The sequence below is a fragment of the Tamandua tetradactyla genome, chromosome 5, assembly GCF_023851605.1.
Source record: "Tamandua tetradactyla isolate mTamTet1 chromosome 5, mTamTet1.pri, whole genome shotgun sequence".
Classification (NCBI taxonomy): Eukaryota; Metazoa; Chordata; class Mammalia; order Pilosa; family Myrmecophagidae; genus Tamandua; species Tamandua tetradactyla.
The window spans coordinates 20,999,441-21,016,706 of NC_135331.1; the positions used below are offsets into that span (position 1 = coordinate 20,999,441).

A 17,266-nucleotide genomic window follows, 5' to 3' on the forward strand; every position below is an offset into this window, starting at 1 on the left:
ATGTGGTACCTTTAACTTCAGCACATTCTCCCTCCTGGGGGGTGTGGTTGAGACAGAGGAGAGGTTGTAGGCTGGCTTTAATCACTTCAGTTTTCTAGACCCTAGGGTCTGAATTCCTTGAGGGAGGGATTTTACCTAAGCTGGGCCCTACCCCTCTCCTGGGGGAAGGCACAGCCTCCAGACAAGCTCTCAGAGAAGCTTAATTCTGCCCTTGCTTCGGGCAGTTGTAGCCTGAGAAGCCTTGCAGTTGTATCCAAAGAGCAGTCAAGCCATAGAAACACAGCTACAAAAAAGAAATCTTCCTTTTCAGAGCAGGACCCGCATTCCTCAGGTTTGCCATTCAAGAGCTTAACTTGGAACATTGCTCTGTGTATCTCTAGGTCCTGTGTGCCCCCTCCTTTCCTTCAGGGCCCAGACCCTTTCAAGTATTTTGGCCGATCTAATTGAAAAAAAAAAAAAAGGAGTTTTTTTTTTTTTTTTTTCCCTTTTCCATCAGCCCTGCCCCCTCTGCACTGGGGTGAAAACCAGCAACCTCAGCTTTTACTCGAGGTTCAGCTGAGCTGGGGGCGAATGTAATTCCTCCAACTTCATTCTTCTTTGTTAAGGTGGCTTTATCTATTTGTGGCCCCTTGATCTTTCATATGAATTTGATGATTGGCTAAGAAGGCTGTTTCGATTTTGATTGGGATTGCATCGAATCTATAATTTGTTTTGGGTAGGATTGAACGTCTTCACTATATTTAGTCTTTCAACCCATGAATGTGGAATGTCCTTCCATTTATTTAGGTCTTCTTTGATTTATTTTAGCAGTGTTTTATAGTTTTCTATGTACAAATCCTTTACATACTTGGATAGATTTATTCTTAGATAATATAGAACTGTCAGTTTCTCCCTTCAAATTTGCCAGTATATGCTTTGTATATTTTGGGGCTCTGCTGTTAGGTGCATATATATTTATAATTGTTACATCTTGTTGAATTGTCCCTTTTTAAATATATATATGTCTATCTTTGTGCCTCCTGTTTTTTACTTAAAGTCTATTTTATCTGATATTAGTATAGCTACCCCAGCTTTTTTTTTTGATTACTGCATGATATATTTCCCACCCTTTCACTTTCAGCCTACTTGTATCTCTGAATTTAAGCTGAGTCTCTTGCAGATAACATATATTTGGGTCATGCTTTTTTATCCATTCTGCCAGTATCTGCCTTTTGACTGGAGAGTTTAATCTATCTATATTTAAAATCATGACTGATAATGCACTTTTTCCTGCCATTTTGCTATCTAGCCTTTATACATCTAATACCTTTATTGTCCCTCAATTCCTTGATTTTGCTGTTGTTGTACCATATTGGATGGTACAACAATATGTTTTCTATTTGGATATATTTTTTAAAAATCTGTTTTCCTTGTGGTTACCATGGGGTTAAAACTTAACATCCTAAATATATGTCATATTTGGTTTGCTGCCAACTTAACTTCCATAGCATACACATATACATTTCCTATTTCCCTCTGTTCCCTCACCTTATTCTTTTGGACTTGTTACCACCTATACCTTTATACATTGTAGGTCCCAAACCATAGATTTATCATTAGTTCTTATAGTTACATACCAAACAGTACAGTACAATAAAAGTGGCCTTTTATAATTACTCAAGTGGTTACCTTTACTGCAAATTTTTACCTTTACTGCAGGTCTTTATTTCTTTATGCCACGTTGAATCAGGTAGCATACTGTCCTTTCCTCTCAGGCTGAAGAACTCGCTTTAGCATTGCTTGTAGGGCAGACTTAGTGGTGATGAACTCCCTCAGCTGTTGTTTATCAGGGCATTTCTTAATATCTCCATCATTTTTTAAAGAAAGCCTCACTGGATATAAAATTCTTGGTTGACAGTTGTTTTCTTTCAACACTTTAATATTTCAACCCATTGACTTCTTGCCAACCCAGTTTCTGATGAGAAATTGGCACTCAGTCTAATTGGATCTTCCTCACATGTAACATGCTGCATTTCTCTTGCAGTTTTTGGATCTCTCGCCTTGTTCTTTGCATTCATTAGAGTGATCAATATACGATAGGTTGTGTTTCTCTTCATGTTTATCCTGTTTTGGGTTCTCTGGGCTTCTTGGATGTGCATATTCACGTCTTTTGCTAAGTTATGAAATTGACGTTTTCTGTCATTTCTTTTAATATTCCTTCCATCCCTTTCTCTTTCTTCTTCTTGGGCTCCCATAATGTGTATACTGGTGTGCTTGATGGTCACCAGTGAGCTAGCCAGGGGCTGGGCCCTTTGGCAGCCTGTTGCAAAAGTGGGAACCCTGGAGAAAGCCATTTACTACTGTTCTTTATCATAATGTGCCAGCCTCTTCCTCTTGCTTTCCCCTGGATGCTGTACAGTGTTTTGGCTGGTGCAATTTCAAAGTAGTTGTTTCAGACTGTTCCTGCCTGTTTCATAGTTGTTCTGGTAGAAGGACTGAGTCTTGGAGCTCCCTACTCCGCTGTCTTCCCACAATCCTCTCAAAAATTATAATTTTGATGAAGTTCGATTTATAATTTCTTTGTTGTTGTTGCTTGTGCTTTAGGTGTTGTATCTAAAAAAAAATCACTGCTTTGTTTAAAAATAGGTAGGGAATTTGACTCATTGAGCCTAATGTTTTCATGTTCTTCCTAAGATATGAGAACTGCTAATACAGGCCCACAAAAAACTGGCACAAAAATAACTTCACAGCACAGCAGTTAAGGGTTTCCTCAAAATGGGCAGGACTTTAAAAGTACACTGATGCTAAAGAGTGGATAGCTAACATTTACTACAGGGAAAAAAATCATAAGTGTAGAAAACTAAAACCCATTGGCATTGGTTTATTTCCAGAATCTGGCTTCAGGTTGATTCTCCTGGCCTTAAGCAGCCAGAAGGTTGAGGCTCTATTAAGCAGAACCCTTCCCAAAAGAGTTACTCCAAGAGCAAACTCAGGGCTTCTCCTGGGCACCTGTGTTCTGTGCTGGGACACTTGGTGCTTCTGTTACAAGGATTAGGTTCCCCCTGAGTTGCCAAAAAAAAAGTAGTAATAAAATAAAGTAAAAATAATAGTAGTAAGAAATTAAGGACTAAGCTAACCTCTTCAGGAATGGCTCAGAGAAGGCTCTGAAAGGATTCTCCTTAAACCTGAATGAGAAGTGAGGCACACAGGCTGGACCCCATCTCAAGAGGTGCTGTGGCAGCAGAGGGGCTTTGGTAACCTCAGAGCTATCCTACAAAACATTCTGCTCAGACACCCCAGAACACACTGATGTGGACACAGCTATGCAGAGTTAGCCATCACTCGCAAGAGCTAGTATGCCCAGCTTTATGCACAGAGCTTTGTATCCAGTCTCTCTGTGTGTAAAAGAAAATGTCAAGACTTTTATTGGCTGAGGCTTCATATCCCTTTATCTATTCAGAATCCACTGAGTTGGACTAAAGTGCCACATACCCACCTCCCACCTCAACAACTGAAGGGGAATCAGTTTTTTCTCCAAACTGGAAGTAGTACAAGGAATCGTGTAGTGATTATTTGAATCATGAAACAGTGTATATGTTCAAACTGGAACATTAAAAATTTTTTTTCATTTTTAAAAAATACTTTATCGTGAAATATAACATATATACAGAAAAGAGGTAAATTTAAAAGTTTTTTAGCTTTCACTACCCTACTGGATAAAATAGAATTCTCCTCCTCCTGTTTCTTCCTTACCTGTTTCGGGAACTTAGTTGTTCAGGTCAAAAATACGTGGCGTCCTCTTTGAATTGTCACTCTCTCCATCCAATCTGGCAGTTCTTCTTGTCACAGCCACCACTCCCACTCGAGTCCAGGTCACTGTCTTCTTTCCCTGGGATTGCACTGATAGTCTCTGCAGTAGCAGGAGAGGCTTGTGGTAAAAAGGCTGCGGAAGGCCATGCTGAAAGCTAGATGGCAGGAGTGAGGTTCACGGGGCAGCATCCAGTGATGCTGGCCCGGAGGGAAGCAGGGTTGGAGTGCACCTGTGGCTGTTCGAAGGGCTTGGGATGTGGAAGGTGGTGGTGGCAGCCTGGAGCATGCAGGGGAGGACAGGGTTTTTCTCTGTACACATCCTTCTGTTCAGTGGAGCTTCTGAATGGGTGGGGCTCTTGGTTGGCATTAAACATCCCCTGCCAGCCCCAGCCAGCCTGCAGACGGTCTTGCGGAGGGCAGCACTGTGTTTTCAACAGCTGTTAAGCTGGCAAGTCCATGATTCATCTCTAGAATGTTTTGTCATTTTAGAGGTCAAGACTACTCCTCCCTGAACTAGAAAGTCCTCAACTTTCTTGTTTGAAATCACCTTCAAACCCTCACCAGGAGACTGCAGTCAGGTACAGATGCCCCAGTGTGCATTACTATCTACCTGGGAAAATGAGACATGACTCTGACTGCATGTGTGAGGAAATTCACTACTTCCAGTGGGAAAGCTTCAAATACACAGGCCTAGATAAAGCTGCCTGTACTTGAAAAATCATGGAAAATCCAGTGGGTCAAATGAAAATGTCTCATTAGAAGGCTGATAGGTAATTTGCAAGGGACCAGTCTGTTTGGCAGAGGATCTGGCGCTAGGATTTCCTGTTTAGTAGACAAACTGGCACTGACAATTCCAAGGCTGGAATGCTGGCAGTGACCATTCTCACTGCCCTCTCATCTTCGTCCTTTGGACGCCCATTTCCTGCCTTTCATTCCTCACCAGGCAAAAGCCCACAGCCCACTGCTTGGCAGATTTCCTAATGCCCAATCTATCAAGTCTTGTTTACTCTCCCTAACTAGTTTTCATTTCTGTCTTCTTTTGATCTAGTGAGAATTCCAGACTGGAGAAAGCTCACATACTGATCTGTTCCTGGGCCCTCAGAGCCTCTGTTCACCTGTGAACCAGTGGCAAATTTTGTAGGCTCTACCCAGCAAGAGGCCAGACTTGTTGAGACTTAGAAACTGATGAGGTAGAATCCAAATTGAAGGGACCATAAACTAAGCCGAAGTTTGCCCCATGAATTTTACATATTTTAAACGTGGAAGCCCTAATGCACACATGATCATTGCTAAGGAAACACTGCCTGAGCTTCCACAACCTACCTGCAGGGCCTTTAGATGGTGCTTAGTAACTTTTGGCTCCAAGTGATACATCCATATTGTGTTGTGATTAAAGAACAGGGCGCTTGGTGCTGTAAAAGGCTTCCACTTCTTTCTGTTGCCATGTAGGCCTGTGTCATCAGGATTACCTGGCTTCTCCCTCCTGGCACAGGAAAAAGGAGCATTTGTAACTATGCTTCCCACCCTTCCCTTAGGCGCCTCTGGGCCTGTAAAAGAGGTTTACCAGGCACTGCTTCTCAACTGCAACTCTGTGACTTACAGCAAGGCCCAGAGCCATGGACAGAAAGGTGTGTGCTCCTCGGGTTTGGCGCTGAGTCACTGCAGACCTGTGTGTGGGGAAGGCCGTCAGCCCATTTCTCCACATGTGCAGCCGCCAGAGCACTACCCGAGAGGAAGGATGAGGGTGATGGTTTTGTTCACTCCAGGGCTCAGTATCTGAAACAGCTTGGGCACTGAGAACCAAGACTCAGTTACCGCAAATGGATGGAGAGTGCTTTAAATTTCAAGGTTAAGGTTGAGGAGGAAACACATTATGGCTTAAGTGATCAAAAGGAGTGGAGGAAAAGTATCGCTTGGGGAGAGGCCCTACCAACATGAGAAGTAGGAATCTGAGCTTGAAGAAGTTAGTCTTGCAAATAGAAGGTGGTCTATAAATTATATAGGATTCAAAATAGTTTCTGGATTGAAAAAATAATTCTTACTTGGCTTATCTATTCCAGAAGAGGGAAGAAGCTTGAGCTCTATTTCTAGATTTGTAGTACTTCAAAAAAATACTCTTATAGCAAGTCTGACATCTGTGTTAGGAGCTATCTCTTCTTGAAGTATTTCATTGTTGGAAATTGCCAAAGAAATGTGATTTAGTGACAGGGAGGGGGAGAGTTTGTATAGGTCCAGGGTGCTTTGGCTGACCATCGGTGGAATGGGCTGGTTTCTTTCCGAGCCTGGACTTGGTCTCGCGCGTCTGTGGAGGAGGACTGCACAGCTAACATTCTTGACGGACATACTTCATGTATATACAAAACTGCTACATTACAAGGCTTTGACATAAATTTTATGTTAGACTTTACAAAACAGAAATTTCTACATACAATACTGGATCTGGTGAGCAGTAACGTGAGAGCTGCTATGCAGATACAGCAGATTCTATTTTTAACACTTTATTGGCAAAACAGAGAGACACTTTTCCTTCTCCCTGATGAACTAGTACTTTTGTTTTTCTTGTGGGTAACAACTTAGCTGATTAACTGAGGCTTATATTGACATGCTACAAAAGTAATTCATATCACTCTGAATTCTGTGATTCAGCCTTGGACTTCATCCAAGTCCCCACAGTTTGAACAGGAGGGCGGATAGTTAATTCAGAAAGGCATAAGCTGTAATAAAATAATACAATATGCTGGGCTCTGGGTAAACTCTGTTATTCTATCTTCATCACTTCAAATTAGAAAAAAGAATATTACTATTATTGAGAGTTTGAACATGCAGAGTCTCTTTTGGTGGAAAAAGAGCCTCAGATCAGTGAGGAAGGAAGGGGATCCATGCTGAAAACAGAAAAACATGCTATGACTAATGGAAAATACTTCCTAGATAGAAAATCGCAACCCCCAAACCCACATATCCGAGACACCAGAAAAGAGGAGGATGTAAGTCTTCTGAGCTGGTGGAGAGGAACGGAAAGGGAGGGGGACTATAAGAAAAATCTGAAGCATTTGCTTTAATACCACCCCCACCACACTTCCCCATCAAAACAGCTCTACTTCCAGAACTGGGTACAATTCAAGTGTACCTACTGTAGTTAATTTAGAATAAGACAAATATTTGCAGATCTTCTGTCAAAGTTTTTAAGGGGTATTTTTAAGGGCTTTGAAAAGACAAGCAACTGGAATCTAAGTTACTTTCAGAAGTCACGTGTAGGGTTTCTCCCCAAAACTACCCAGAAGGGAATATAACAAAAAATCACATTCATTCTGTTTGAGATTTAATTTCTTATTGGGGGGGGGAAGGCTAGAAAAATTAAAATTGTCAGGAAAATGGTTATTTCTAACCACTAAAGCTCTTGCGATTAATGAGTCATTTTGAACCCCATCTCCACCCCTATTCCCCCATTTAATTAGCCATTTGCATCCCCAAATCCAGAGGCTGTTCTGAGTTCTGTAGACAACAGAAGCTTTAATTCTTTGACATCCTTACGAATAACCCAGAGGTGCAGGTCTTCCTGTCTTCTGAAACAAAGCAGAACAGGTAGGAAGTGACTGTTTGGTATCAGCAACTAAAAGTGAAGATAGATAATGTGACAAAGGCTAGAAAGGAGTCATTTATTTAAAAAAAAAAAAACCCAAAAAACAAAACAAAAAACCCTCAGCAGGATTTGAAGACAACAACAGAGGAATCCAACAATCCCAATCGCTTCCCACTCCATTGACAACACAATGTGCACTACCTCTGTGAGCTCTGTCCACAGGGGCTCTGAGCAGTAGAAATAACAACACCTCAGTTTATTACACAGGTCAAGTCAAGTCAGGGCACTTACTTCAGGGAGGTGGCCCACATGGGCCTTTCTCCCATTTTGGCCACTGGATATTCTCAGGCGAGTGCCAGGCTCTCTTGGCCTCTGAATAACTTATCAGGCTTGGGGCTACTTAAAGAAAGACAAGTAGACATTACTCACAGTTACTACCAGAACGCTGGACCTTCTCCAGCAAAGACCTTGGCACACAGATTCTAGGGGACAGAGGAGCCTATTTTTTCCCCCAATTCCTGGAATTCAGGGCCTATGTCAGAGGGTCATTTGACATTTGTCCCCAATAGCAGCTATCACTGCAGATATACCAGGACCACAATCACAACAGCATGGTCAGAGTTGTGTTGTTTTCCTTTTTTTTAAAGGAGTGAGGCCATGGAAAATACAGCACACCAATGAAACAAAATGCAAAAACAAAAAACAAAAAAAACCAAAAATACAAAAAAATAGAAAATAGAAAAATGTATTTACAAGTAGTACATTACTATGATCAGAAAGCACAAAGACACCTGCTGCTATAATACATGCATTGGTTTGAGGAACTACTAAAAAACCTGCAAGGGAGAAGCCTGTAAAAAGATAAAACAGGGCAAAAAGCTTTAACTTTTTCCTCCCTAGTTTGCTATACTGATCAAAACCAAATAAGAGTCCCCTACAGTCCATGAGTATATAAGTACAAATACTACACTGGTTTTTAACTGCAGGTTCAGTTGTGAAGGAGAAACACAGCAGCTTATCCATATACAACAAGGAAGCCATAGTAAACTGCTCTACATGCTAAAAATTACAGCAAGCCCCTGTCTGCTATACAGCATGATTTTAGCAGGTTTTAATTTTTGTTTATTTATATATAGCTATATGTATTTGTGTGTGTGTGTGTGTGTATGAATGTATGTATGTATAAAAACCGTGCCCTTGTTCACTGCCAACATGACATCTGGGTGGACATGAACTCATTACAACAAATTCTTATGTGTATGTTGTAAGAAGTCACTCAATGTCTGTGGATTTAATAAGTCACTTCACACCACAGAAAATATTTAATATATCCAAAAAAAGGAAAAAAGAATATAATGACAGAAGAGCTTCTGTCTCAGTTCTCTGAAACTGAGTCCCCCAAAGGAAACTGGTCCCAAAGTTCTTGAGGGTTCACTGAAGAAACTTGGGTTTGCTAATTATTTTCATTCTTTTAGTGTTCAAAAGTTCTAAAACGACTCCTTGCCGTTTTCAGTTTTTTAAATAGTCAACTCTCCATCTCCCCCATAAGGTAACCGTTTGCTGCAGGTCCATAAAAACAGGAGGGAGGAAGGAGTGCTGGGGAGGGGCCTGTCACTTTAGGGAGGGGCTCCATCTCTACAACCACAGGAAGAGAAGGAACCAAACAGGGTTCCAGCACTTCTCCCTCTCAAACAAGCCCGCTTAAATGTGAGATCCAGTCACACGTCAGTTCCTTAAGCTCTGAGTACCAGGCCAGCTCTAAGAGGAAACAAAACCACGCGTTGAGAGAAAGGGACTAAGATGGCCATTCTGGTCACTTTCTGTATGATGCATCATACTTCCAGGAATCGGGAGCTGCTGGACTTGGAGTGGAATGGTTCGGACCACATCCGCCGTAGGTCACCCTAGAAAGAAGGAACATTACAGATTTGCACACGAGGCACACACCTCTACAAATCTTTTCTGAATCCCAATCTCAGATCAGATGGCTTCTGTGGAAGGTCAATGGGCAGTCAAATCAGTCTTACAAATCACTAGACGAGAAGCTCTGAGGCCCCTTGAGCAAAAAAGGGCTTTTACCAACGCCACCCTGATGTAAGTTCTATCATTGATGAGTCATATGATCTAGGTTACTTCATTAACCTTGGTGTCTCTGTTTCCTTATCTGTAAAATGGGGATGATATACATCTTATAAATATTATAATGTTCTCTCTCAGTCTAATTTATATCACATATTGACTCAATACTATTAAGTATTTCTTGGTTATTTCTAAACTTTAATGCAAAGTATTAAAAAACTGTTATATGGCAATAGGGAGTTGCTTTTAAGAGAAACAGGAAGTCTCCAAAGCTGAAGTTCTTTAGAAGTGTTAATTAATAATCCAAGGTGGTATACTCATCTAACTCATTAGCATTTTCTGCCAGCAACAAGCAAGAATCTGGAAGAGACTGCTAATGCCAGGTTAGCAAACAGAAAAATACTGTCAAAAGCAAGAGCCTGGGATCTTTCCCAGCAAGGAAAATAAATATCCAAGCACAGGGTTAATGCTAAGTTATTGCTTGCACAGGTTTATAACTGCTTCTCTCACCTTTAAATAGGCCATTGTGAGGAGTGGCAATAAGGTAAATGGCACCAAATAGAGAAGGGCAGGCTGGGCTGCTCGATGAATACGAGATGCCACAGTAGCAGTTAGCAGACCTATGAAGAGAGAGAAATAATCATGAGTAACTCCAAGAGGCCAGTGAAGACATGAGAACCTGACTGCTTCTTGGCAAAGTCTTGAGATGGTACGAATCTAATGTGATATATTCCATCCAATGGTTAGGGTGTGAAACCCAGTTTGAGCACAGCTTTAAAAAGCTTGGAACTCTTAGGACCCATGATTGGCCCAAGTCCCACTCCTTGTTCCTAGGTTCAATCCCTTACTACACTTAGCCCTGAATGTGCCTGGCCTCCCTTTGCCTCCTGTGGTATGTGATGTTGGACTTGGAGACCAAAGACCTGGGTTCTTTGATTCCTGGCCCATGTACTCCGTACCCATCTCCCGCCACCCAATTCAACAAATGGTGCTGGAATAATAGGGTAGTCACATGGAGAAAGAATGAAGTGTGATCCCTACCATATTTCATATAAAAGAAAAAAAAAAAAAGACCTGGGTTCAAGTTCCAATTCTGATACTGATGATAGCCATGATGTAGCCCTGGTTAAGGCATTTCAGAAGTACCTCTGTAAGCCTCAGCCTCTTCATCTGTCCAGAGGAGATAATACTGCCTCTGTCTTGCCCCTTTCAGTGAAGTCAGACATAAGAAACTGCTGATGTAAGCAGGAAGCAAGACGGAGAGAGAAGGAGCTTCTCTCCACTCATTTTGCTGTAGCTGTCACATGTACAGATAGGTTACTCTTCCTATTCCTAGATCAATTACAATTCTCTCTTCCTCTCTGCCTGTAAGTGAGCTGGCTACAGAGAAATGGGAGAGTCCTCCGTGGGAGATAACAGAATTGTTAGAGTAAGTTTAAAGTAAATATCTATTTAACAAAGTAGGAACTAAACATGACATTTCTTAAATCAAACCTAATGATTTAAGCACACAAACTGATTCATGATCTGTGTCTTGGCTTTGAGCACTGATCAGGCTTTTTCTACAATGTTTTTCAGATGTACTATTGGACAGGGAACCAAGCCTTTCCAGTATAGAGAGCGTTTATCATCTCATGGGCCATTAGGGTTACTTTCTAGTTGTCTGTACTGCAACCAGAGGTACTGATCACCTCCCATCCAACATCTGGGCCTAGACGACCTGATTTAAATCCAAGGGGTTGGAGGACAGCCAGAGAGGGGATCAGATGCAGTCTCTTTGGTTCGCTCTTACCTACAAAGTATCCAATGAGGGTGCAATGAAAGTAGGAGACCTTCTGCATGCGTCCAGAAATGTTTGCGGGTCCGGAGGCACCACAGGAGTCACCACTGGCTTGTTTTTTATAGTTGTCGTAACGAAGGACAAAGCACAACAGGAGGCCAGGCATCACAATGTCTCCAATGCCCAACATTGAGAAATGACTGCCTGTGGAGCTGGAACGTAGTTTTATATGTTAGGGGAACCACACTCTACAATTCAGTTTCTATTCCTTCAGAAGTCAAAGAACTTATCTTAATGGTAAATGGAAACTCTCTACCGGTCAAACAATATCTTTAAGAGTTGAGAGATTGAAAGGCACAAGAGGAACAGCAAAGGAGATCTTCAACCTGGCTCCTCAGGTTTCCAACAGAGCCCCTGACCATGGAAGTGATAGCTTAAGTACTCCCTCCCCTAGAAATGTGAGGCAACTTGTCACTGGTGCCACACTCACTGACGGCGACCAGACAGGAAATTAAAGCACCATATATAATTTTTCATACCAGAAACTATATCATTTTAGACATTTTCACAAATGTCTAAGAAGTGTAAAAAAAGAAATTTAGATTCTCCTGTTAATTACCTCCAGTTACTTTAAAAATGTGATAATGGAAAAAAAATGAGATAATGGCAGTGACGTAGGGTTGTATAAGATCAAAAATAAAAAAGCAGCACTGGTATTACTTAGGAAAAATCTTTGTGAGTTATGTCAGTATTCTTTTCCTCATTTGCAAAACGGAGATAATGACACAACTCTTTTCCATGTTAGGATAGGAGTGCTGAAGACAAAAGACTAATCAAGGCAAGGACAGAGAGGTCCAGGAAGGCAGAGTGATCTCTCACAGGCTGAGGCCCAACATACCAGTCCTACCTTGGAAAGACCAGTTTTCCGGGCAGAGACAGGCGAGGAACATCACGCCCAACGTTGGGCCCCAGGTGGAGCTTCCGGGATAGAACGTCAAGGGGATTGTCAGCCGGCTGTGTGGCCACCTTCACCATGACATTGCTATTGAAGATGTAGGCTGAGAAAAACACCTGCCAAGTTGGAGAGATGCCTTTAACAGAGGGAGCTGAGAACAACCTGCTTTCAGTATCAGCACTCTTTATTCTTAAGAGCTGAGTCTTGGAATACTGTGACATGAATGCTTTTGTGAGTGCATGCTTTGAGAAGGAAGAAAATCCCTGTTCTCTGTGTGTACTTGCAGACTTCTGAACCTCTCTCTACACCCAAAGATTAATCTCTTATGGTATAACTCCGTGTTCTCTCATGGCAGGGAACTTTGCCTGCCTGCTACCTCTTTCACCATAAGCCAAACACATACTACCTATTATAACATCTCAGCAAACAAAAGGCTCAAGCAGCTGCCTGTAGACATACGAACAAGTGCTATTCAGGAGCAAAGCGAGTGCTCTTTTCATGGGAGTCTGGCAGCCCAGATTTTAGATACATACGGATAACAATTTTTAGGATGAATGTTCCAGTTAAAACACAAAGGAGAGCAGGGGGGAAATACACACTTACCCAAAAGACATCGTAGATTAGAAGTCCTGAGAGAAGAAGGCAGGAGACCTTGAGGCTTGGCAGGCGGACGAAGGCGATCATGGCGACACAGAGACCCATGGCCAAAGCTGGGGAGAAGACGGCATGTAGCGGTCAGGGTGTGGAACACAGGCACAGCCTCTTTCCACAAGCAACTCAGCTTAAAAATGTAATAAAGTTTGCAAGTCCCCTCAAAAATCATGCAGCCCTAAGTGCCAGTTTAAGACATTTATACCCCACTGGTGCAAAAGGCCCACTTCAGTCCATGCTGACTTGAAGGTATTTGGGGAGATACCTTTTCCTTATGCTACAGAATTCAACTAAGATCCAGGAGGTTCTCTATTTTGACCTTCTTAACTTATTCAGAAAGGAATGAACCTGGTAAAAGTCACCCCCAACTCCTCTCCCACATGCTAATATCCACCAGCCTAAATGTCAAAGAACAGCTCATCTGCCCTATGGCTGGGCTATGCTGGGGATATCCTACTTCTTGTTTATTGCCTCTCTCCCCACCCCAATACTATTGATGAATTGTCCTTGCTCTTTAAAGTTAACTCACACCCTAGACAGCATCCCCTTTTGTTGACTCATGGATGTTATTTCAGCAATTTTCTGTCTCTACTGGATTTTCCCCCATCAACATACAAGCATGCTATATAATACTGATCTTAAAATCAAACCTCCCCCACAAAATCAAAACAAACAGAAAAAACCTCAATTCCCTTTCCTTCACATTTTCTTTAGGTTTTAAATCTTACTATAAAAGCAGTAAGTATACTGTAGAAAACTAGAAAATACAGATAAGCAAAATTATTAAGAATTTATATTGCCACCATCCAGAAATTACCACTATTAAAGGTCTCCCCAGAATTTCTGTATATGTATTTTTTAAACAAATTGCTATTTTTGGCCAACAATTTCCAGATTCCATTTCAATGAGTTTTCACATCATTTGATCAATTTTCCCCAACAGAGCTCAACATGTCTTTTACAGATGGTTTATAAGCCAGCTAAGTCTGTATCTGATCCAGGACCTGCATATCTGTGTATGTCTTTTAAATATTTTTCAATCTGGCAGTCTCTTTTTTTAATGGCTTTTGAGACTGGAGCCATTCGTCTACAGAATGTCCGACTTTATGGATTTTTCTGGTGCTTCCCTTCAGCAGTGCTTGGCTTTTCCCTCTCTCACAATTGGAAGTTATGCATTAAGTTATGCATTAAGTAGGTATCACCTTGTTATTCAAGATGTAATGGAGAGACTGGAGGGAACTGCCTGAAAATGTGTAGCTGTGTCCCAGTAGCCATGTTTCTTGATGATGATTGTGAAAACCTTGTGTCTGATGCTCCTTTTACTACCTTATCAACAGACGAGTAGAACACATGGAATAAAAATTCAAGCCATTCTCTCTCATGCCCACTCTAAGAAGGCTTTCTAACTGTTACTCCACTGAACCATGGTTCAGGGTTACCAAAGATTGTTCTTATTGCTAAACCCAGTTATCTCTCTCCTCAATTCACCTGACTTATATGCAGCAACTAACCTAAGCTGATGGCTCCCTTCTGGAGACACTTCCCCACTTGGTTTTCAGGATACTTTCCTTTTCCCTCTCATCTCACTGGCCATTTCTTCTTCTTCTTTTTTTTTTTATTAATTTTTAAATTAAAAAAATATATATTACAAGAAAGAAACAAACATTCTCAACATATTCCGTTCTATATATATAATTAGTAATTCAGAATATCATCACATAGTTGCATATTTATTTCTTAGAACATTTGCATCAATTCAGAAAAAGAAACTAAAAGACAACAGAAAAATAAAACGAAAACAGAAAAAAAATTATACATACCATACCCCTTACCCCTCCCTTTCATTGATCACTAGCATTTCAAACTAAATTTATTTTAACATTTGTTCCCCCTATTATTTATTGTTATTCCATGTGTTCTACTCGTCTGTTGATAAGGTAGATAAAAGGAGCATCAGACACAAGGTTTTCACAATCACATTGTGAAAGTTATATCATTATACAGTCATCATCAAGAAACATGGCTACTGGGACACAGCTCCACATTTTCAGGTAGTTCCCTCCAGTCTCTCCATTACATCTTGAATAACAAGGTGATATCTACTTAATGCATAAGAATAACCTCCAGGATAACCTCTCGACTCTGTTTGGAATCTCTCAACCACTGACACTTTGTCTCATTTCACTTTTCCCCCTTTCAGTTGAGAAAGTTTTCTCAATCCCTTGATGCTGGGACTCAGCTCATTCTAGAGTTTTTCTCAATCCCTTGATGTTGAGTCTCAGCTCATTCTAGAGTTTTTCTCTATCCCTCGATGCCGAGTCTCAGCCTCATTCTAGGATTTCTGTCCCATGTTGCCAGGGAGGTCCACACCCCTGAGAGTCCTGTCCCACGTAGACGGGGGGAGGGTGGTGAGTTTGCTTGTTGTGTTTGGCCACTTCTCTTTAAGACTCCTCTGTAGCTCTTTCTCAACTGCTGGACCTCCTTGGGCTTGTCCTCAGATCTCTTCTTTGACCTCCGTTTACTCTCTTGGTAATCTCATGCAGTCTCAAGGCTTTAAGGACTATTTTATATGCTAATAATTACACATTTTTATGCCTGTAACTCTTCTTTGAATTCCTGACTCACACATCTTAGGCTTAAGTGACATATTTAATAGGCATCTCAATTTTATCATTGAGCCCAAATTCAACTTTTCTCTAAATTGAGTCCCTCTTGGTACATTTTTTCCTATTCTTCCAGTTGTTCAGACCACAAATCGGTGAAGTCATTTTTGACGCCTCTCTTTCTCCTACACCCAGTCTGGCACAAGCCATTTTCATCTCTTGCCTGGATTGCTGCAAAAATCTCTTACATGGACTTTCTGCCTCCATCTTGCCCCCTACAGTCTCTTCTCCACGTAACAGATATAATGAATGATTTTCTTAACATAGAATTCTGGTTTTCCTGGTCCCTTGTGAAAACTTTTAAACAACTTCTCATTTCACACAGAGTAGAAGTCAAAGTCCTTACAGTGGTCCATAAGGGCTGACTACCTATTACCTTTAGACCATTTCCTATTACTTCCCTTGAGCCAGGTATCCTAGCCTCTTTGCTGCACCTCCAGTATGCCAGGCATGTTCTTGTTTCAGAGCTCTTGTGCTTACTGTACCCTTTGTCTCCAACAATCTTATCACAAATATCCATATGGATAATTCCTTCAGCTAAGGTCTTTATTCAAGTGTTAACTTTTCAATGACAATTGGCCTTTCCTAAAAAATGTACATCCTTCCCATCTTTGCCTTATTTTTTTCTTCCCTTGAACTTTTCAACATCTGTCTCTCCCTTTAACCCCTAAACTACAATGTAAGCTCCTTGATCTCTAAGCCCAACTCTGTAAGTGAAATCAGTGCCCTCCTCCCAACGTGGCACATGACATTCAAGGTTCGTGAAAGTCTCTGGCAGCATGGGAGATGACTCCCAGGGATGAGTATGCCCCTGGCACTGTGGGATCAACAAGGCCAACCTGACCAAAAGGGGAAAAAGAAGTATTAACTATTAAATTATCAGTGGCTGAGAGAGTTCAAATAGAGTCAGGAGGCTACTCTGGAGGTCACTCTTAGGCAACCTTCAGTTAGATACTGCTACCTACCAAACCTGCCAACCCTCAACCAAAACCATTACAGCCAGTCCTAAAGAATACCTAGGGCAATATAAAAGATTCTACAAAGGTCCCATCACTAGGGTAACTTTCCAGAGACCTACAACTTCCAGATGGGTTCCTGGACCACATAAATCCTAAAACCTAGAGGGCCCAGCCTCTTCAGAGTATCAGCTAGTTCCATCTCCCTATCCCATATTATTGATAGCCCCTTCCAACATGAAAAAGTTAGAATGGGAAGTGCCCAAATACCCCTAAAGAGCAGGACAGAATGATCAAAGGTGATGGTGGAGTTATACAGAGAAGGTAGGGTTTAACAAACAAATATGACTGCTGCATCATTAAATTGATATTTCTTTTAGTCTCTAGTATTTTATTAGAGCAGCGAGAAGTAAAAACCTAAAATTGTGGAATTGTAATCCATACCAAACCCTGAAATCTGTTCTACAACTAATTGTTGTGCTGTGCTTTGAAATTTACTGCTTTTTTGTATGTATGTTATTTTTCACAAAGAAGAAAAAAAAAGTCAATTGGGATGATAAAAAAATATTCCTTCTAGCCTTCTATATTTTGGAGCAAGTGGAAGGAAAAATCTGAGATGATGTTATGGAAGCCCATGACAAGCTCTGGGATCTGTCCTGTAATTAGTTGTTGAAGAGTGCTTTGAAAACTATTGATTTTTCCTTTCTTTGCTTTGTATATATGTTAGGTTATACAATTAAAAAAGTTAAAAAAAAAAAAAAGTAAGCTCCTTAAGGGTCCGGGTTCACTGCTACATCCACAGGGTTACCTAGC

The 17,266-nt window shown here is 41.2% G+C and overlaps 1 protein-coding gene across 6 annotated transcripts in view; it reads right to left on the reverse strand.

Annotated features, from left to right (window-relative positions):
• Window positions 1–464: 464 nt before the first annotated feature.
• Window positions 465–17,266, reverse strand: part of SPPL3 (signal peptide peptidase like 3) — a 216,691-nt gene continuing 199,889 nt past the window's right edge. For 4 of the 6 annotated variants that reach the window (XM_077160040.1, XM_077160044.1, XM_077160042.1 and 1 more), the window contains exons 7-12: window positions 12,787–12,893; window positions 12,136–12,299; window positions 11,241–11,440; window positions 9,959–10,068; window positions 9,208–9,273; window positions 465–7,352 (exon numbers count right to left, since the gene is read on the reverse strand). In XM_077160040.1, the coding sequence (XP_077016155.1) occupies window positions 7,317–7,352; window positions 9,208–9,273; window positions 9,959–10,068; window positions 11,241–11,440; window positions 12,136–12,299; window positions 12,787–12,893 (683 nt within the window). In that variant the 3' untranslated portion in view covers window positions 465–7,316. Of the gene's footprint in view, window positions 7,353–7,453; window positions 9,274–9,958; window positions 10,069–11,240; window positions 11,441–12,135; window positions 12,300–12,786; window positions 12,894–17,266 lie in introns of those variants that run through there. The other 2 variants (XM_077160041.1, XM_077160043.1) reach the window with 2 other exon arrangements.